The sequence below is a fragment of the Malus domestica genome, chromosome 15 (assembly GCF_042453785.1).
Source record: "Malus domestica chromosome 15, GDT2T_hap1".
In the NCBI taxonomy this organism is placed as follows: domain Eukaryota; kingdom Viridiplantae; phylum Streptophyta; class Magnoliopsida; order Rosales; family Rosaceae; genus Malus; species Malus domestica.
The window spans coordinates 23544769-23566633 of record NC_091675.1 but is presented as its reverse complement, the minus strand read 5'-3'; the positions used below and the strand labels follow the sequence as shown (position 1 = coordinate 23566633).

The window sequence follows — 21865 nt, the reverse complement described above, 5'->3', positions numbered from 1 at the left end:
ACCCATATGGTGATAACTCATCAACTTTGAATTTTCTCAAATGATTTTAAGCTTATACTTACGTAAAGTATTTCGTTTCCATTTCCACCTCATTTTCAACATCGGGGTGGCCATTTAAGCCAGGGTTTGGACCTGGTTATCGCCACTCGACTGGACGGATCGGTTTGCCTCTGGTTTTCAATTTAGTCAAAATAAAAAATTTTGGACTGGAGCCAGATTTATTGCTATGATTGACATTTCTTATGAACGCAGGAGCAGCTGATGAACATGTGAGACAAAGTTGTTCTTAGTTCCTACCATCTCAATGCTTCATGGGGTCCATTTCACATTTGAGGCACTATTGCCGTCCTCCATTGTCATCTAAATGATATTACTGATTGGAATCGTTCAGTCATCTAAGTCCAACTGATATTAAATAAATAAATGAGTCCAATATATTGCAAACACAAAATTATCACATTTGTTAATTAAATGACCAAACGATTTTCAATTTTATTCATTCCTAAAAAATAAACGATTTCAATTATCATACAACGATGCAGGACGATCAAAAATAAAAAATTAAACCATAGGAGAATAAAAGCATCTCAACCAAAACACATTGTAACATTCGAAAACATGTGCTGAAATTATTCAAAATGCATTTGGTTGTTGCCAATAAAATATGTGAAATACTATGCAAAGAGTATAACAATAAGCGATGGCTTCAACACTAAGTAACGAGGGGCATTTGAGAGCATTGGGACAAATAAAGTCGATGAGATCAAAGCGAAAGAGACTGCATATATACAACTGGAATTGGATAATATGGGAAGCAAAGCAAGAAACAAACATCCACCCGATCTCCACAGAAAGAAAGCAGGAAACTTGGAGTCAAAATCAAGGGTTGTTTGTTGTCGAAATCAAAAAGGGATGTGTTTCAGAGTGGAATGCAAGCAATGTGGGAAGGCGTCGTGGGGAGGATGTGGGAAGCACTTGAAGGATCTCTACGCTGGCATCGAGCAGGGAAAGCATTGCATGTGCCGCTCATGGCCTGGTGTTGCCGTACCGAACCAGCATCAGGGTAAGACAGCTACTCAGCAACAATCTCTGGCTTCTGCCTCAGGTATCTATCTATATGTATATTATCTAACATCATTTCATGCTTTTTTTCTTCATATGATATTGTGTAATAGTGGTACTACACACACACGCATACATATAATATTTGGTATGTTTTATATGTTAGACCTTAAGCATGGCATATGTGTTTACCCACTATTAATTAAACAAGACAATGTTCTCTTGTTATACAATCTAGCAATTTAATACAGTGACATAGTGTACGTGATTCTAAATCACAAGTTTCGACAACAATTAATCCAATTAATTGTTCAAATTTACAATCTAACAACAATAACATGTTATATACATTGCCCGACAATATGGTAATATAACATGAATGATATCGCTGTGCTACAATGGATTTGCCACCAACTCCATTGTTACTATACATGAAATTTTTCAATGTTACTTTGATGTTCTCCTTGACTAAGGCTTCCTAGGACCATATATTCGACAAAATGCCTCAAAGAGGTTAAGGCATGGTAAGGAGGCAAGGGAAACTATGCAAAGGGATGCACGAGCTTATTCTTTTCTCCTTGTGAATAAAAATTTCTGAATCCATCACACTTCGATATTAGTCAAGCAAATGATATCTTATACCATCCAACAATATAATGTCTGTTTTGTTTGAATGGCTTAAGTTAATATCTATGTTTATTATAAATTAGGGTTTAGGGTTTAATCCATAGTAATTTCTATGTGCAGGTAAGTAAGTGGCTTGCAGGTGTCTCCTCCCTGCGGTAGCATAATAGCAATAGAGATTTGGAATAATGGTAGCTAAAAAGCCAGTTTGGGATGAATATCATCGTATTCATCTAGGGTTTTGCTTAATTTAAATTTGGAATAATGTGCAGGTTATGGTCAAGAGGCATTTGACCAACTCCAACCTGCCTTTTTATTTTTCTCGTGTTTGGATTTGAATAATGTTAACAATAACTAGAATTATATATTCCCTCTAATCTTGTGGATGCTGCTCCTTAATGATTCAGCTTACCCCTTCACGGGTTTTGATTAGCCTTAACAATTTCTTATATAATTCGTTAATCTGACACGAAGCAATACGAAAAATAACAGATTTTGGATCAACCTATTAACGAGTCGGGTCATTATTAAATCACCTGTTAAGAATCTCTTAACAAGTCGGATCGTTATCGTTATCGAATCCCTCGTTAAGAATTCGATAAGTCAGATCTAGACATTAGGCATGACAATTTTTTGCATGACATGTTAACTTGACAAGACCCATTAACGAATCGGGTCATTATCGATCACATGTTAAGAACCCATTACGATAACGGATTTGACACAACACGGCTTGCTAAGATAACAGAAATAATGCAAAAACGACACAAACATAACAAACACGACCTTTTTGTCAAACTTAGTTTTTTATGTCTTCCTTTCTTTGGATGGTTGGTTTCTCATGGTTTTTGTGCTCCCTTCGTTTAATCCCACTTGTAATTGTTTAATGAGCAATATTGATGAGAGAGAGAGAGAGAGATTTGAAATTATATGAAGATGATGAAGGATATTATGAATTTATAGAAGTGGGGCTTTCTAATCTTCCCAAATCAACATTGTGACCCACATTAGACTTTTGAAAGATAGATTATGTCATGTAATCGAGTGTATACATTCATGATTATACATTATAAAATTTTTCCTATTTCGACGAATTTAATGTTATATACGAGCAATGTAAAAAAATAGAAGGAAAACAAACATAACAACTTTGGATGCAGGGTAAACGCCTAAAACCACGTAAGCTCCATTCCATTTTCTTCATTTTTGGGTTTTTATAGCTTGGCATCTTATTGTCTTTTCACTTAGAATCGGTCGTGAGTTGGTGTGTGCTCAAATGAGCCTCCCCACCCTACTTTTATGCATTTTATCCAATCATTAGTTACCAAACAACGTGAATACAAAGGTCTAATCAATCACAATTAGTCCATTGATTCATTTCTCTTTTCACTTAAAAATCATTAAAAAAGAAAGGCATCTAATTACTATTAAATCAAGAGAAATGTTAAGGATTTTACCTCAAAACTGAGATTTTTCAGAGTCTGCGCTACCTCTTGTTTTTGATACAATTTTCATATCAACATTATTAATTATTGTGTCGAAAACATGAGGCGGCGGAAAGTTAATAAAAAATCTAAAGTTAAGAGAGTCTCTTTAACATTTTTCTTAAGGGGTAATGATAGGGATGCTAAATTTGTAAATTAAATTTTATAAACTAAAAAATTATGAAAGCTAATGATTGGTTTATTACTTAAATGTTGATAAACATGCTCTTTTCTATTGATGACATATCATTTAGTTTACAAATTTAATTTTTAAATTTAGTCTTCTTAACATTATTCATTTTCTTAAATCAATGACAAGATTGAGTCAGAAGCAAAGTGGAGAGGAAGTAGAATAATTTTCTTAGGGATCTTAGAGATCTCATGATCGTGACCGTTCATCATACATTATGCACGACGTATGATAAATGATCACGATCACGAGATCCTTAGAACCATGAGAAAAAGAATCCGATGAGGATCCTTTTCCGGATGGAAGAGTTTGTTTGTCTTCCCAGTGGCACTGGTCCCTATGGCTGACATCATCATCATCACCATCTCTCCATCCCTTCTAATCACAATAAAATAATTCAATATAATAACCAAAGATAAACAAATCATGTTTAATTAACGGGTAGTTTGATTAACATTAAAAACAAAAGATTAGTACTTTTATACTATGATGTGACCAATTTCAAATTTAAACAGCTCTCAGTTTTCTCAGTGGGTGCATGGAAACATTCAATGCACTCTGCTTTTCTCCGTCTGTTTCATTAATGTAAACCATAAATGCAAAGGACCAAATAACGGTCCGGCATGGACACAGATATTCTCCGAATCTGAGCTTAGGGATCAATAGATCTGGACCATTGAAATTTGATTTAATGGCTACAATTATTATAACTTTTAGGAGCTCATATTTGTAACCGTTGAATTAAATTTCAATGGCCCGAATCTATTGATCCCTAGGCTCAGATCTGGAGATGATATGTGTTCGTCCAACACTACTTAGAGTCGATATCTTGGTATAAATGCATGAGAGTTAGGGATAATCTCTGGATCCCTTCCTCTTAATCCATCAAATTCAGATATTCGGACCATTGAAATTTGATCAAACGGCTACAAACAGGGATCCACTTTAAAAGTTATAATAATTTTAGCCGTTGGATCAAATTTCAATGATCCAGATATCCAACTTTGGTGGATTAGGTGGAAAGGATCCGAAGGATCCATTTCCCCCCTTTTTGGACTTTCAAACACATTGTTCAAAAACAAGAGGAAGCTCCCTCACTTTCTTTCAAATTTTAATCATCAATAAACAAATAAAATATTGCAATCAACTTGTAATTGAAGTAGTTAAGAGCGATAAGCACCGTCCCTTTGGTGTCCTCCTCCAACTGGTTGGATTAAGATCAATGTAGATGGTTTTTTTTCTTGCAGCCTCGAACCTGGGTGGTGTAGGTGCGGTATTTTGCGACGAAGCCAATAGCTATGCTGGAGGTTTCGTTCGTCAAATATCCTCTGCTCTTAACCCCATAATGATTGAATTGTTAGCTGTTCGTGATGGTGTTTGTTGGGCTATGCAAAGGAATTTGCCACAAATTATTGTAGAAAGTGACTCTTTGCAGGTTGTTCAAGCTATTGGCAGCCTCAAGCAAGGTGCGTCTCACATGGACTTATTGGTGGAGGACATTCGTGTAAAGATAAAGAAGTGTTAGATCGTGACAAGTGTCAAAAGATGAAGGGATAAGGTGGTTATGATAGTTAAAACAGTTAGTGTAGAATACTTAGTGAGTAAGGAAAGTCAAAGATATATATACTTGTATCATGTACTGTAATATTCATTCATTCATATGAAAAGGATAATTCAGATACAATTCTCTCTCTTAAAACTCTTCTCTTTCTCTCTCTAGATTACACATGAAACTCTATTGATGTTCTTCACAGGATGAAGTCTTACATGGTATCTTCGCCGGTCCTTGGATTCTGAGGAAACGTACTGCTTCCGCTCTTGATCTTTGATGTTTGTAGTGATCTGAATTGAAGTTTTTGCTATTATCTTTCGAGCCGGGCTTCGTATCTGTCATCGATCTTGTTTGCACAGTGTATGCAATCATGCCCGCCAAGTGTTTGTTGAAAAGTATGACTCAATCTTTACATGTTGTATTGGTGATTACTTTCTGAATCTTGATCTCGATTTGTGTTCTTTTCTTTTGCACTCTTGTGACTGCTTCTTCATCCCTTGATCTTTCAATCTCTTCAAGTAAATCTCTTGATTCTCTGTTACCTTCTGCGACACAATGGTGACAACTGCACAATTGACCATAGTTCAGTCTCCGATCACGAATCTAATTCCAAATGTGTCCACTTCTGTCACTGTTAAACTTGATGATACAAATTATCTTGTTTGGCACTATCAACTTCGATTGCTTCTTGAAAGTCATGGCATTTTAGGCTTTGTGGATGGTACTAGGCGATGTCCTCCTCGATTTGTTGAAGATGCTACACTTGAAGGTGTTGAGACTGTGCATTTCAAATCTGGAAAATGCATGATCGTGCAGTCATGCAGCTTATAATTGCCACATTGTCTCCCACAGCTATGTCCTGCGTGATTGGGTGCTTGAGCTCTAATGACATGTGGATCAGCCTCAAAGATAGGTTCTCTACTGTAACTAAAGCCAGTATTTTTCAGTTAAAAACGGAGCTGCAAAACATTAAGAAGGGTAATGATTCAGTGTCTACATATTTGCAACGTATTAAAGATGTGAGGGATCATCTTTCTGCAGCTGGTGTCACCTTTGAGGATGATGATATTGTGATATTGGCACTGAAAGGTTTGCCTTCTGAGTATAATATCTTTAGGACAGTCATAAGGGGCAGGGAGAATGTCATCAGTCTTAAGGAATTTCGGTCTCAGTTATTGGCTGAGGAAGCAACTGTTGAAAATAACTCGATCTCAGAGTCTTTTGTTACTGCCATGGTTGCTCAAAATACATCTGGCAAAGGGAAAGCTCTCATGCTACAAGAAGGCTCTTCTAGTGGTTCCTCTCAGTCACAAGTGTACACTGGTGGTTCAACACCTCCTGGTTATAGTGGTCACTCTTCTCACTACAATGGTGGCTATAGTTTCAATGGCTTTCGAGGACGAGGTAGGGGCAGGAACAACTTTCATTCTAATCCCAGGTACAACACAGGTCCTTCAAATTCGAGTGCTGGAATCCTTGGTCCTGCCAAACCTCATATCTCCACTTGTCCTGAGCATGGTTATGAAGTACCTACATGTCAAATATGCACCAAAAGAGGTCACATTGCTGCCGATTGCTTTCAAAGACACTCTTCTCCATCTGCACCATCTTCTAAGGTGCAGTGCCAAATCTGCTGGAAATATGGACACACGGCAGTTCAATGTTATCATCGAGGCAACTTCACTTATCAAGGAAGATCACCACCCTCAACTCTTTCTGCAATGAACACTACATTTTCTCCTTCTGCACCACAAGAGCAGTTCTGGGTTGCTGATACTGGGGCTACTTCTCATATGACTTCAGACCTTTCTAATCTCAATCTCGCAGCACCTTTTTCTGGCAATGATACAGTAACAACAGCAAGTGGCTCAGGTTTGCCAATTTCTCATATAGGTTCTACTACTCTTCATACACCTCAGTATGCTTTTGAGTTAAAGAACATCTTACATGTGCCTCAGTTATCACAGCATTTACTATCCATATATCAGCTATGTAAAGATAACAAATGTCGATTTATCTGTGATGAATTTTGTTTCTGGATCCAGGACAAGATCACAGGGAGAATCATTTTTCAGGGGCTGTGTAGAGAAGGCCTCTATCCAATACCATTTCACATTCCACAACATCTCATCATTCAAGCACAAAAGCACAATGCATCATTTCAGCAACAAACCTGTTACCTTGGCAATCAAGTCAAAATAAATTTGTGGCACCAAAGATTAGGACATCCTTCCAACATTGTCACTTCGGCAATGCTAAAACAATCCCATATTCCTATATCTTTAGATCATGTGTCTTCTATCTGTAAATCTTGTTTGGAAGGCAAATTTGCCAAGCTTCCTTTTCTATTTCCTGCAAATAAAACTGTCCATCCTCTAGAGGTCATCCATAGTGATGTTTGGGGTCCTTCATCCACTGTTTCCATTGAGGGTTACAAATTTTATGTAAGCTTTGTGGATGAATGTACCAGGTTCACCTGGATTTTCCCATTAATGAATAAAAGTGAAGTTTTTGGTGTTTTTGTTCATTTTCACAGTTTTCTGATCACTCAATTTTCTGCCACTGTGAAAGTGTTTCAAAGTGATGGTGGGGGTGAATACTCCAGTCATAAATTCAAACAATATTTACTCCAAAAGGGTATATTTCATCAAAAGTCATGTCCCTATACTCCTCAACAGAATGGTCTTGCTGAACGGAAGCACAGACACATCCTTGAAACAGCAATCACTCTCCTTCAAACAGCATCCTTACCACATAAACTTTGGTTTCATGCTTGTGCTATTTCTGTCTATCTTATAAATAGGATGGCATGTCAAACACTTCAAATGTCATCACCATTTCAGTGCTTGTTTGGAACCTCACCATCCATCTCCCATCTTAAAGTTTTTGGCTGTGCTTGTTTTCCACTTTTAAAACAGTTGAATTCCAGTAAACTGCAACCTAAAACTTCACAGTGCATATTCATAGGCTATGCAGGTCAGTATAAAGGCTATCTTTGTCTCAATCCTCTTACCAACAAAATCTATGTGTCTAGACATGTTTTATTTGATGAGACTACATTTCCTTATTCTTCCATCATTACATCCAACAGTGCATCATCTCACATTCCATCCACTTCACTACAAGTACAACCTCAAGTTCTTCCTTCATTGGTCAATTCTCATAATACTGTAGTTTCACCAATTCCACTTCAAGCTTCAGAGTGTTCAACTTCTACCCCTCCTAATGCCTCAGAGTGTTCCATGTCCACACCACTTACTAATTCGAGATTTGTGGAATATCCTACTGCCCTTACATCACCCACTGCCTTACCTGCAGATTCTACACAGTCCTTGCTCCCTGATGATCCAGATTTTCAACCTGAAGATCTGTCAGTTGTCCTTCCAGTTCCCTTAGTTAGTTTGCACCCTATGCAAACTCGCTCTAAAAGTGGCATATCTAAGAAGAAGGTCTTTTCAGCAACAATTAAGTCCTCTGTTCCAGTTTCAGAACCTGCTACCTTCAAGTCTGCTATTAAAATTCCAGAATGGGTTGCTGCTATGGAAGATGAGATCACTGCCTTAAAGTCTCAGAATACTTGGTCCATAGTTCCATTGCCATCTACTAAAAACCTAGTCGGCTGTAAGTGGGTCTATCGCATCAAAACCAATCATGATGGATCAGTGGCAAGATATAAGGCACGGTTAGTTGCAAAAGGTTATAGCCAAGAAGAGGGTGTGGATTACAGTGAGACCTTCAATCCTGTAGTGAAACCTACCACTGTTCGATTGATTTTGGCATTAGCAGCTCAGTTTCAATGGTCATTGAGGCAACTGGATGTGAAGAATGCGTTTCTTCATGGTGATCTACATGAAGAAGTCTACATGTCTCAACCACAAGGCTTTGAAAGTTCAGTTCATCCCTCCAATTACGTGTGCAGACTTCATAAGTCCCTCTATGGCTTAAAACAAGCTCCTCGAGCTTGGAATGAAAAGTTTACAAGTTTCTTGCCCAGTTTGGGTTTTAAAGCTTCTCTGGCTGATCCATCCTTGTTTGTGCAGCACACTCATCTTGGTACTGTGGTTCTTCTTTTGTATGTGGATGATATCATCCTTACTGGCAGCTCATCTCAGTTGATTGATGATGTTATACAAGCTTTAGCCAAAGAGTTTGACCTGAAAGATTTAGGCCAGCTTCATTATTTCTTGGGGTTACAGATTACATATCAGCCTCAGGGTCTCTTTGTGTCCCAAACTAAATACATCAAGGATCTGCTAGAAAAGGTTGACCTCCAAGATTCCAAACCTTGTAACACCCCATGCTTACCCTATCACAGGTTGTCTAAGACAGAAGGGACTCCTTATCACAGTCCACACCAATATCGAAGTATTGTGGGAGCCTTGCAATACTTGACATTTACAAGGCCTGATATTGCCTTCTCTGTAAATCAATGTTGTCAGTTTATGCATAATCCTATGGACTCCCATGTTGTAGCTGTCAAGCGCATCTTGCGGTATCTCAGTGGCACGTTGCATTATGGTCTTCAGTTTCAACCAGGCAAGCTTCAACTACAGGCTTATAGTGATGCCGATTGGGCGGGTGACCCAAATGATCGAAGATCCACGTCTGGTCATATTGTCTATCTTGGTTCGAGTCCTATATCTTGGGCATCGAAGAAGCAACACACGGTTTCCAGATCATCAACAGAGGCAGAATATAGAGCGTTGGCAATAGCAGCAGCTGAGTTAGCATGGATCAGGCAGGTTTTATGTGATCTGTGTGTTCCTATTTTCACTGCACCGGTTCTTTATTGTGACAACATCTCTGCTATTGCATTATCCTCTAATCCTGTCTTCCATTCTCGAGTGAAACACATTGAGATAGATTATCATTTTGTGCGGGAACGTGTTATTCGCGGAGATCTCCATGTGCTTCATGTGTCATCCAAAGAGCAGTTTGCCGATATATTAACCAAGGGACTGTCTGCACCCTTGTTTCAGCATCATTGTTCCAATCTTATGCTTGGTTCCTCCAAGCATATTATTGAGGGGGGATGTAAAGATAAAGAAGTGTTAGATCGTGACAAGTGTCAAAAGATGAAGGGATAAGGTGGTTATGATAGTTAAAACAGTTAGTGTAGAATACTTAGTGAGTAAGGAAAGTCAAAGATATATATACTTGTATCATGTACTGTAATATTCATTCATTCATATGAAAAGGATAATTCAGATACAATTCTCTCTCTTAAAACTCTTCTCTTTCTCTCTCTAGATTACACATGAAACTCTATTGATGTTCTTCACAGGATGAAGTCTTACAATTCGAACTAGCTTGCAGGGATTTGAAGCTTCGTAGGTTTGCTATGTTTACTAGTCTGCTAACGTCGCGGCACATTGTATGGCCAAGTTGGCTCTTTCTTCTTCCTCTGATTTTTGTTGGTTTGAGGAGCCCCCGAATTTGAAGTGGGTGCCCTCTTTGATTCTATATGATCTATTTTCTATCTCAATAAAATCACTACCGTTTCTATTTGCTATCTCACCATCCTATTTATTATCTTTAAATTAGTTTAAAATATGAGATATATATAGTAGATAAACATAAATCTTAAAATTTAAACCCATCTAACAGTGAGAAACAGAGTGGCGAATATTATTACCACTTGAAAGATGTGAGCAAAAAATGCACCAGTTAAGAGCAATATCACTTGAAAAAAAAAAACTAATGAAAACATATGCATGTTAATTGGAACCTAGATTTTAGGGTTTGTAATGTTAAAAAAAAAAAAAGGACTATTTATGTTGGTAAAGCTTCACTAGAAACCAAATACTTCATATTTTGGACAAAACAAAAATCCAAATACTAGAGTCCTCATAATATTCTAGCTTTCACAAGCTTCGAAGTATGAACTATTGACATCCAATAATACCTTATGAGGGCCGGCCCACCAAATTACAAAGAGGACTGTGGCTTTCTGTTAACTCATACGGGGAGTTGAGAATTTGTACTGGTCTCACCAGAAGTAGGTTGTTCCTCACTCCCATGGATTTTCCCAACAGTTTAAAAACTACTTACTCTAACACTCTTGATTAAGAATTTAAGATGCGGATAAGTAACAATGACTTCTTAGGGCATGTTTACATAACAGGAATAGAAGGAAGGGAATGGGAATTGCACTACTTTCAAAGGATTCCGGTGTCTACCAACTGGCGGAATGAAAGTGTCAGTGGGGCCCATCTAAAATGGGGAATCAGGTTACTGATTTTTCCGGAATTGGACTACCGAACAATAGGTGGTATTCGAACTCCCGGAGAAAGCATCCATCGGGAATCAACTTTTGCTGCCCAATATACCCTTATCTCATTCTTCCTTCAACCTCTATCTCTGCTCTCTCTATCAAAATAAGATTTAGCAGGTTTCATGGCCTGCGGGATTTTGGTTTCATGACCAAAATTAGAAGAGAAGAAGATGAGGAATTTGTAGAGCAGGTGACTGGTGCTTTAGTGGCGACCCAAATTACTTCCTCGGCAACAACTAAAATCACTTCGATTCATCATCGACTCGTGCGTCAGTGACGACCCAAATTAAACATTTACAAAATCAAGAACAGATGACGAGAGAGGAATTTGTAAGGGAGAGAGAGAGAGAGAGCAGGCGCCTGGTGATGATTGGAAAGACTCTGGCTATGGGGTAAGGAAAAGAGATGGGATAGGACAGAGGGAGGGTCACGATAAAAATGAAAAGAAATGGGAAGATGGAGATGGGGAAGGAGAGGGTCTCAATAAAAAATGAAAAAAGAAAAAGAATAAAAGTTTTACTAAAGAAAAACTATACTCTTTACCATAAAAAATAAAATAAAAAAGTTTAACTAAAAATAATTAGCAGATAAATTAGATTAGTTACAATAGGGGTATTTTAGCAATCATGTTAATTTTCATTCCGATTCAAGTGAATTAGTAAACAGATTATATAAATTGATGTCATTCCTACTCCGATTCCAGACAGTTTTGGTAAACAACTCCAACATGAATCTAATTATGTTTCCTCCTTAATCCAATTCCTTCTCAATCTGATTCCTCCTCAATTCAATTCCCTTCAATTTGATTACGGATTAGTAAACACGCCATTAATTCTTATTAGGGATGAACAAAATACCTATGGGTTTGGGTAATTGCAGTTATCCGCTCATTTAAAGTTCACGGTTATGGTTATGGGTAACCGTTTAGACGAACAAACGGTTATGGGTATAATCGTTTATCTGTGAAATTTAAATGGGCAGTTATAACGGGTATCCATCGGTTATGCGTATTACCCGCGGTTATAAAGAGTATCCATCGGTCCTGATTGACCAGGTACTCTATATCTATTGAAAAAAAAAAAAAAAATTCTTTCGAGGATTACTTTGCATCAATAATATTCTCTTGAACCTGCAATGGAAATTAAATTGGACTTCTTTGGTTTTGCATTGCATGAGAGGAAGGAAACAGAGAATTGTTTGAATAAAACGCTCTATATCTATATAAAAGAATTGGTCTTTCAAACTTAAAAGAAATGTTTATGGTTAAATGGGTAAACGGTTATGGTTAAATGGGTACACGGTTATGGGTATGATTAACCGTTTATAAACGGTTATGGATATGGGTATAACCGTTTATGCAATTACCCAACGGGTAAACGGTTATGCGGGTATGAACATAAACAATTATGGGTAAATAATCACGGTTACCCGCCCGTCATAACCGTTGCCCATCCCTACTTCTTACGTGTGAAGAGATTATAGTACATAGTTAAACTATCTGCTTACATGTAATGCTATATTTTGTACGTAAGAAGGAATTGCACATTACATAAAATCATAGACAAAGTTTCAATAAAATAATAAAGTACTAATTAAAGAGTACAATTGTCAAAATCAAAACATGCAAATCCAGCCGTTCAATGTACCAATACATCGTACTCATTAATTCAGTGTAGAATTTTCAAGGTTGGTTTGGACATCATTTCAAGCCTCCCCAAGGAAATGAATCAAATACAAAGGGGCATGCTACATTGGATAATAATTATATTAAAGTGAGCCTAACACCAGATCACTAAATGATCAAAATTTAATTAAAATATAGGGTTAATCACAGTTTCCTACCCTAAAGTTTCGTGGTTTTTAACATTTGGTACATAAAGTTTTTTTCGTCCCAGCATCATACCTCAAATCTTAATTTTGAGACAGTCTCATACATTCGTTAAGTTGGCTGTTAAGTCTGCCGTTGATTGATGACGTGGCGTCTGCGTGGATAATGATTGGGCGCCATGCGTCAATATGGGCTCACATGAATATTAAAAAAAATTAAAAAAATAAACCTAAACTAAACCATCCATCATTGCCCAGACCCCTTTGCTTGTACCATATTTAGGGCATCCGTATTTAGATCTCGTATAAATACTCGGGGGACTCAAATGTAATTATGTAATAAATGAAAGGGCAAATATATAATAAGTGAGGAGCTCTTATTCTATAAAAGGACTCCTCACTCTCCTCATTAGGGGAGGTCAAAGTTTAGGCCATGGGAAGAGAGAAAACATCTCAGAGAGGGTAAACACAGAAAATAGGCTAGAGAGCACACTGTCTCTAGCCTTCTTGTATATTCACCATTCAGAGTGAAACAATATCAACATCAGTGTGGACGTAGCCCAAACATTGGGGTGAACCACAATACATCTTGTGTTCTTTACTTTCTTGCAAATTCATGGTCGGATTTATGTTGTTCCAAGACCTCTCCAATTCTGTGCACCAACATTTGGCGCCATCTGTGGGAAACGACACGAAAAGCTATGTCGGTTCTTTTTCATTTTTTCATCTCACCACCTTGAAACCTCACCACAATATCCACCGTGAATCAGCAGAAACCCAGGAATCAAAGTCACTGTAAACCCATCTTTCAAAGATGCAGAAATGAAAACTCTCGAACACTCGTTATCCGTCATCTCTTCCTCTCTTCCCCTGTATCCGCCTCAATAGCTCACCTCTTCAGAGATCTCTCTTCGTTAGGCTAATCCAAGAGAGGTATCACCGCCTCACCTGCCAAATCACTCAGCACACCACTAGATCCATTTTCGCAATGGGCACCGATCTCCCATCCCCGCTCGGCCAACTCTCGGCCCAACTCAGTGACTCGGACCTTTGACTCATCGCCTACGCAATCGTCGTCGCCTATCGCACATCTACCAGAAAAGTCCTTTTCTTCTCTCCTATAGGACTTGGATCACCTACGCCCCACTAACCAACCACCTCCACTACCACCAGCGACGAACATGAACGACCAGTTCTGGGTGAGTATCTGGGAAGGGCTCTAAGATTACTAGTGTCTGTGTGGTGGCGGATTAGATTGACAAAACTGACAATGGCGGATCTCAAGTCAAAGTTTCTGAAGGTGTACTTTATTCTAAAATCGGAGCTGTTGGAAAACCCTGCTTTCGACTTCACCGAGGACTCTCGCCAATGGGTCGAGTGGGTATTGATGTCTTCCTATTTTTTCATCTCATTCACCCCCTCACAGGCCGACGTCAGAACCACCTCTCAAAGGGTGAAGATATTATGACATTGATCGATGAAGTTAGAGCCGTTGAATCAGATCTGCTGGGCTCAGATGCCTCGGTAATTGCTCAGAGAGGCACTGGTGAGAATCGAAGCCTCTTAGGATGCTTGACTGCCGCGGAAGAGCGTGGTCGTGCCGGTGTCTGCCGGAGTTGGAGGCACCTTACTAAGGAGATTGTCAAGGCGTCGGAGCTTTCTAGGAAGCTGACCTTCCCTATCTTCGTCAAGCAGTCTGAAGCGACCTCTGCAAAAGAATCTGAAAAAGATAAGACCTTTTTCTTTTGATTTGATCAATTAAGATAAGACTTTCATCATGGAGTGCATGTTCCCATTGCCTGAAAGAAAGCCACCAACCCTTGACAAAAAGACAAAATGCTCTCATTTAATATCCCATCATGTTACCTGCCACTAAAAAAAATTGTATGCCATGTGTGTGTTTATATATATATATATATATATAGGATTTAGGGTTGCCATGCCTGCTGACCAAACCTGCCTCCACGTGAAGGTTTCCTCTAACAGCTGGACCATTGAGGTTGATGTGAAGGGAGAAATCTCGCTGTTGCCAAGTCCTAGTAGCTTTTTTGAATGATGTGATTTACTTTTCTTATCTTTTGGAGACATCGGTATAACCCCACCAGAGGGTAATCATAAATAAAGAAAGAAGACAGCATGCCAAAAAAAAAAAGGCAAAATGTTGGCAAGCCCAAAATAGTGGGCTAGAATGTTATGTGGAGGGTGAAGGCCCATATGCCCAAAAGAACCAGGCTCTATGGCTTCAAACTCCAACATTCATCCCTCCACTTAAGGTTCACCCTCTATTATCACCAACCAGGTGATCAAAAGTACGTCCAGTACTCCAAAATTATTCGGCAGCCTGCCACTATTATCACCAACTAGGTGATCAAAAGTACGTCCAGTACTCCAAAATTATTCAGCAGCCTGTCGTTATTATCACCAACCAGGTGATCAAAAGTACAACCCGTCCTCCAAAAAATCATACAAGAGCATCACTCATGACAATCACCATCATACATGAGCATCACTCATGTCAATCATACATAAACATTCATGAGTATCAATCATGTCAACATTCATGAGCATCACTCATGTCAACATCCATGAGTATCACTCATCATGTTAATCAATATAAACATTCATGAGCATCACTCATGTCAATCAGCTTTGAAAGCTTTATTTACAGAGCTCTAGCTTCGAAAGCTTCATTTACAAAGCTCCAACTTTGAAAGCTTCATTTACAGAGCTCTAACTTCGAAAGCTTCATTTACAGGGCTCCAACTTTGAAAGCTTCATTTACATAGCTCTAGCTTCGAAAGCTTCATTTATAGAGCTCCAGCTTCGAAAGCTTCATTTACAGAGCTCTAGTTTCGAAAGCTTCATTTATAGAGCTTCAGCTTCGAGAGCTCCAGCTTCGAAATCTTCATTTACGGAGCTCCAGCTTCGAAAGTTTCATTTACAGAGCTCTAGCTTCGAAAGCTTAATTTACAAAATCTCCAGCTTCGAAAGCTTCATTTACAAAATCTCCAGCTTCGAAAGCTTCATTTACAAAGCTCCAACTTCAAAGCTTCATTTACAAAAGCTCCAGCTTCAAAGCTTCACTTTCAAAGCCTCACCTATAAAACTTCACTTTCAAAGCTTCACCTACAAAGCTTCAGTGCATGGTATACAAAGACCGCATCCGAACAACCGCCACTTCGGCCCATACATGGATTGAATTTGAAGTCTCCAGCCAACATACTATATTGACTGAAGACTTGGGGACTACACTATGTACCATATATTAGGCTTCTGCAACTGGGCCTCATGAAAAATACTTAGGGGACTTAGCCCATTATTTATGTACTGAGGAGCGAACCCTTATTCTATAAAAGCGACTCCCTCACTTTCATTAGAGAGCACCCATTATTCATGTATTGAGGAACGAACCCTTATTTTATAAAAGGGACTTCCTCACCTTCATTAAAGAGAGACTCTTAGCCCATCACTTATGTATTGAGGAGCGAACTTTTATTCTATAAAAGAGACTCCCTCACCTTCATTAGAGAGCATCGTCACCAGCTGAGCAACCACCTCGTCGCGAGCATCACTCATAACCCATCACTTATGTATTGAGGAGTGAGCCCTTATTCTATAAAAGGGACTCCCTCACCATCATTAGAGAGCATCGCCGCCTGCTGGGTAACCGCCTTGCTGTGAGCATAAACTCTAGCCCATCATTTATGTATTGAGGAGCGATCCCTTATTCTATAAAAGGGACTCCTTCACCTTCAACGCCATAAGCCGAGCCCAAGGCAACATAAGCCACAAGCCGAGCAGCCTTGCAACATGTGCTACTTCTAGTTGAACATCATTTCACATTAAGTACCGCCTCATATCGAGTATCAGTTCTAGACGACATCTAGTTACTTCGGCCCACACATGGACTGAATGTCAAGTCTCCAGCCAAAAGATTCTCTTGATTGAAGACTTGGAGGACTACTGTTTGTACTATATTTAGGGCCTCTGTATTTAGACCTCATATAAATACTCAAGGGACTCAAATGTAATTATGTAATAAATGAATGGGCAAATATGTAATAAGTGAGGAGCCCTTATTCTATAAAAGGACCCGTCACTTTCCTCATTAGGGGAGGTCAAGGTTTAAGCCATGGGAAGAGAGAAAACATCTCAGAGAGGGCAAACACAGAAAATAGGCTAGAGAGCACACTGCCTCTAGTCTTCTTGTATATTCACCATTCAGAGTGAAACAATATCAACATCAGTGTGGACGTAGCCCAAATATTGGGGTGAACCACGATACATCTTGTGTTCTTTACTTTCTTGCAGATTCACGGTCGGATTTATGTTGTTCCAAGACCCCTTCGGTTCTGTGCATCAACACCTTTCTTCCTCATCCATCCTCGCCAACTCGGTCTCCCTCCTTCGTACCTCTCCCCGTTCGGTATCCCTCCTCCGTCCCTCTCTCACTAGCACTCATCCTTCCCTCACCACCTCCCAACCCGACCCATCCCTCCCCTAATCGCTCCATAATCGAAACATGCAAATCCAGCCATTCAATGTACCAATGCATCATACTCATCAATTCAGTGTAGAATTTTCGCGGTTGGTTTGGACATGGTTTCAAGCCTCCCCAAGGAAATGAATCAAATACAATGGGGCATGCTACATTGGATAATAATTATATTAAAGTGAGCCTAACACCAGATTACTAAATGATCAAAATTTAATTAAAATATATCATTCATTTCCATCATTTGCGCCACAAAGTAATAAGACCCAAAGTAATAAGACCCAGTTAGTTAGTTACGGTTGGCAAGCAGTGCAATTTTTGGCTAATTTCTAATGGAAAGGGATCCCTTTCCATTTTGGTAAATGATCATTTCCAGATTTCTTCCTCTTAATTCCTTTAGTTTGGAGATCTGAACCATTGAAATTTGATTAAACGATTACAAACAGAGGTTCACTTTAAAAATTATAATAATTTTAACTGTTAAATCAAATTTTAATGGTCCGAATTCTTAAACTTATTAAATTAAGAAGAAGGGATATGAAGAGAATCCCTGTCCATTTCTAATGTCTCATACACTGTTGAAGCCCTTTTTTAAATGTCTCAAAAATAAAAAGAGAGAACTTGCCTCAAAGACAACGTACCTTTTCCAACTCCACTCCCATCTCTCTGTCAGCTTTTGGAGGAGGAGGAGGTGAGAAAGGGAGAGATACAAGAGCTGAAATAGTCGGTGCGGAGAGAGAGAGAGAGAGGGAGAGATGAGAGAGTCAGCTGTGGCCTGTGAGCGAGTGAGTGAGATTCTTCTTCTGAATTGTGATGGGGTCTTTTGCAAATTGTTGGATCCCCTTTTTCGAAATTTGCTCAAGCTAGCTCTGTTTGTCCTCTCTCAGTTTTTTTGGATTCCATCTCTCCCCCCTCTCTCTCTCTCTCTCCCCTTTCTCTTTCATTGTTTCTGTACTCTCTCTCTCTCTCTCCCCTTTCTCTTTCATTGTTTCTGTACTCTCTCTCTCTCTCCCCCCTAATTGCTGAAGTGTTCCTCACAGAATATCACAACAACCAAACAATTTCCACCCTTCCATTCCGTCAACCATCCTTTCATTCCTTCCTTCTCTCTCTGTCGCTCAACCGAACTCAAGTCAATCCCTTTCCCCCCGTTTGTCTCTTTCATGGATCTCGGTTTCTGATTCCCTAATCAAAAGGCTTTTCTTTCACTCAAAAGGCAGACTCGTATACAGAGGCATTACCGGGCGGAGATAATGGCTGCAGCAACGGCGGCGGCGGCAGCTGAGAAATCAAGCTCCAAGGGCCAAGCATGGTGAGTTGAATGTTCAAACTCAATTGAAAAAACCTCACCTTTTCGATTTTCTGCCGGATACCCACATCAAATCAATGCATCATTTCTTTAGAAAAACTCACTTCATACTCTCGTGTTTGCAGGTTCTGCACCACTGGATTGCCAAGCGACATTGTCGTCCAAGTCAACGACATGACCTTCCATCTCCATAAGGTCATTTCATCAAACACCTGGAGAGCACATTCCACATTTATTCACCTTCCACCAAAAGTTTCATCTAACAGTTTCCAATTTTTCCGATTTGTTACAGTTCCCTCTCATGTCGAAAAGTCGAAAGCTTCATAACCTAATCACAGAGCAAGAGACGAACCCATCAAACCCCCATCACCAAATGGACGACGACGATGACGACGAAATCGAAGAAGTCCAGTGCCAAATATCCCTCTCTGACTTCCCCGGCGGCTCCGAGACCTTCGAGATCGCCGCCAAGTTCTGCTACGGCGTCAAGATCGATCTGAGCTCCTCCAATGTCGTGCCGTTGCGCTGCGCCGGGGAGTATTTGGATATGACGGAGGAGTACTCGGAGAACAACCTCATTTCCAAGACCGAGAGGTTTCTCTCTCAGTCGGTGTTGAAAAGCTTCAAGGAGTCGCTCAGAGCTCTCAAGTCCTGCGAGCGAGTCATGCCTCTGGCGGAGAATTTGGGGATTACGCAGAGGTGCATAGACTCCGTCGCCTCCCGTGCCACGTCTGCCGATCCCTCCCTGTTTGGCTGGCCGGTTAGCGACGGTGGACCCATTCGGAATGCAAATGCGGATGCGGTTTCGGCTTCTTCTGCTTCAAAACAGCAGATTTTGTGGAATGGTATCGACGCCGGCGGCGGACGGAGAAGGAGTAAACACGCGGATTCCTGGCTTGAAGACTTGGTGGTTTTGAGCTTGCCACTCTTCAAGCGGTTAATTTCCGCCATGAAATCTGGAGATCTGAGCTTGGAGATAGTGGAGACGTGCTTGATGCATTACGCTAAGAAGTACATTCCTGGAATTTCGAGAACGAATAGAAAGCCTTCGTCTTCTACCTCCGCCGCCGCCGCCACTACTGCCGCCGAATCATCGCGTTTAGCTTCGGAGAGTCAGCAGAGAGAGCTTTTGGAGACGATCATCTCCAATCTTCCATTGGAGAAGAGCTCCAGACCTTCGACGGCGACTCGATTCCTCTTCGGACTTTTGCGAACCGCCAACATACTTAACGCCTCCGAAGCCTGCAAGGCCGCCTTGGAGAAGAAGATTGCCTCGCAGTTCCACCAAGCCACCTTAGACGACCTCCTCATCCCGAGCTACTCCTACCTGAACGAGACGCTCTACGACGTCGATTGCATCGAGAGAATCCTCGGTTACTTCTTGAACGGCTTGGATCAGGGAAACACCGCCAGCATCGAAGACGGTTCTGACGGCGCCGTCCGATCGCCGTCGTTGATGCTCGTCGGGAAATTGATAGATGAGTTCCTTTCCGAGATCGCCTCCGATGCGAATCTTAAACCGGATCGGTTCTACAACCTCGCGATTTCTCTGCCTGATCAAACTCGGCTCTTCGACGACGGCCTTTACAGAGCCGTCGATGTCTATCTCAAGGTCCGTACACTATCCGATTCAAATTAGAATATCATTTCATAAATTAATCCTGTTTATTCATAATTAATTAGGATTTTAAGCTTAATACTATGTTAATTGCGGAATGTTAATCGATTTATGTTCTCTTCAGGCGCATCCATGGCTATCGGAACCTGAGCGCGAGAAGGTCTGCGGAATTCTAGACTGCCAGAAGCTGACGCTGGAGGCGTGCACGCATGCAGCGCAGAACGAGCGATTGCCGCTGCGAGCGGTGGTGCAGGTTCTGTTTTTCGAGCAGCTCCAGCTCCGCCACGCCATCGCCGGAACTCTTCTCGCCGCCGACGGCGTTCCCCCGGAATCGTCCAGGCCTTCGGTGCTGCGACGCGAAAGGGATGACGAGGAGGAGGAAGAGGGCGACGCGGCGGAGGCACGCGGGGATGAAAGTGGAGGCACGTGGCTGGCGGCGGTGAGACAGAATCAGGTGTTGCGATTGGACATGGATAGCATGAGGACGCGGGTGCACCAATTGGAGCGGGAATGCTCCAGCATGAAGAAAGTGATCGAGAAAATTGATAAGCCGGGCCAACCCGGAAGAGACGAGTTGGGTCGGAAAGACTCGTTGATCCGGAGGTTCGGGTGCAAGTTCAAGACCCAGGTGTGCGATTCGCACAAACCGACGGTCGTTGATACGAGAAAGGGACGACGGCGACACCATCACCAACAGTAGACGCGACCGCACCGGATCACTATATTTCATTGCCACGTAGATAAATGAAAACGTGGATGGATTGGATTCGCTTATTTGGTACTGAGAACTCGACTTTTGAGACGTGTGTTTGACAAGAAATTTTTAATTGTGAAGGGAATACAGGTGGTACATCATTTGTTTTTATATAAATGGTGGAAAATTTTATTTTTTAAGTTGTTAACTTTTTAATACACATCCTATCATTTATATAACGATACATGATGTACTACTTTGTGTGACGGTCACATTGAAAAATCTCTGTTGTCTGAGACAATATGATATGTTGTTATATATTACGGTGAAAGCAAAAGCCGATAAGTGATTGTACAAATGGTGCAAATTCAAACTTTTGCAATTCGGCTTTTGCTTTTTTTGTAAAAACAGTTTTTGGTATGACTTTTGGAAGCTGCAGATATGATAACAGCTTGTCTCTCATCTGGGTTTTTTGTTGAGTTGATTGGTAAGATGAGAGAGAGAGAGCGTGCACATGATTTCTTGGATGTTCATGAATCATGATGATTAGTGCGAATAACTTGAGTTCTGACAAAGAAAATATTGAGATCTCGTTTGATAGCTTGAATTGTACTGATTATTTCTGTCGGATATGATAAATAGTCATCGGATAATATTGACTAAATTAGTCGAGCGTTTGGTGCAGTATCAGACTAATGACCGTATTATTTACACTGTTTGGTACTGAACCAGATAA

At 40.3% G+C, this 21865-nt stretch overlaps 1 protein-coding gene and 1 long non-coding RNA gene across 2 annotated transcripts; both read left to right on the top strand.

Annotated features, from left to right (window-relative positions):
* The first annotated feature begins 933 nt into the window (after window positions 1-933).
* LOC108169585 (uncharacterized) lies at window positions 934-2128 on the top strand. The gene is made up of 2 exons (XR_011575841.1): window positions 934-1105; window positions 1810-2128. It is a non-coding gene; the product is annotated as an uncharacterized lncRNA (long non-coding RNA).
* A 15951-nt stretch (window positions 2129-18079) lies between these two features.
* LOC103401259 (BTB/POZ domain-containing protein At5g66560) lies at window positions 18080-21430 on the top strand. Its single transcript, XM_008339967.4, has 4 exons — window positions 18080-18820; window positions 18943-19012; window positions 19110-20429; window positions 20560-21430. Exons 1-4 carry the CDS (start codon window positions 18762-18764, stop codon window positions 21133-21135), a joined length of 2025 nt encoding a protein of 674 aa, XP_008338189.3. The 5' UTR covers window positions 18080-18761; the 3' UTR covers window positions 21136-21430.
* The last annotated feature ends 435 nt before the right edge of the window (window positions 21431-21865 follow it).

Bases quoted from the DNA above. Each gene is read 5' to 3' on its own strand.
- LOC103401259 (XM_008339967.4), top strand. From the start codon at position 18,762: ATGGCTGCAGCAACGGCGGCGGCGGCAGCTGAGAAATCAAGCTCCAAG. The intron at 19,013-19,109 runs GTCATTTCATCA...GATTTGTTACAG, and splicing joins TGACCTTCCATCTCCATAAG to TTCCCTCTCATGTCGAAAAG. The intron at 20,430-20,559 runs GTCCGTACACTA...TGTTCTCTTCAG, and splicing joins CCGTCGATGTCTATCTCAAG to GCGCATCCATGGCTATCGGA.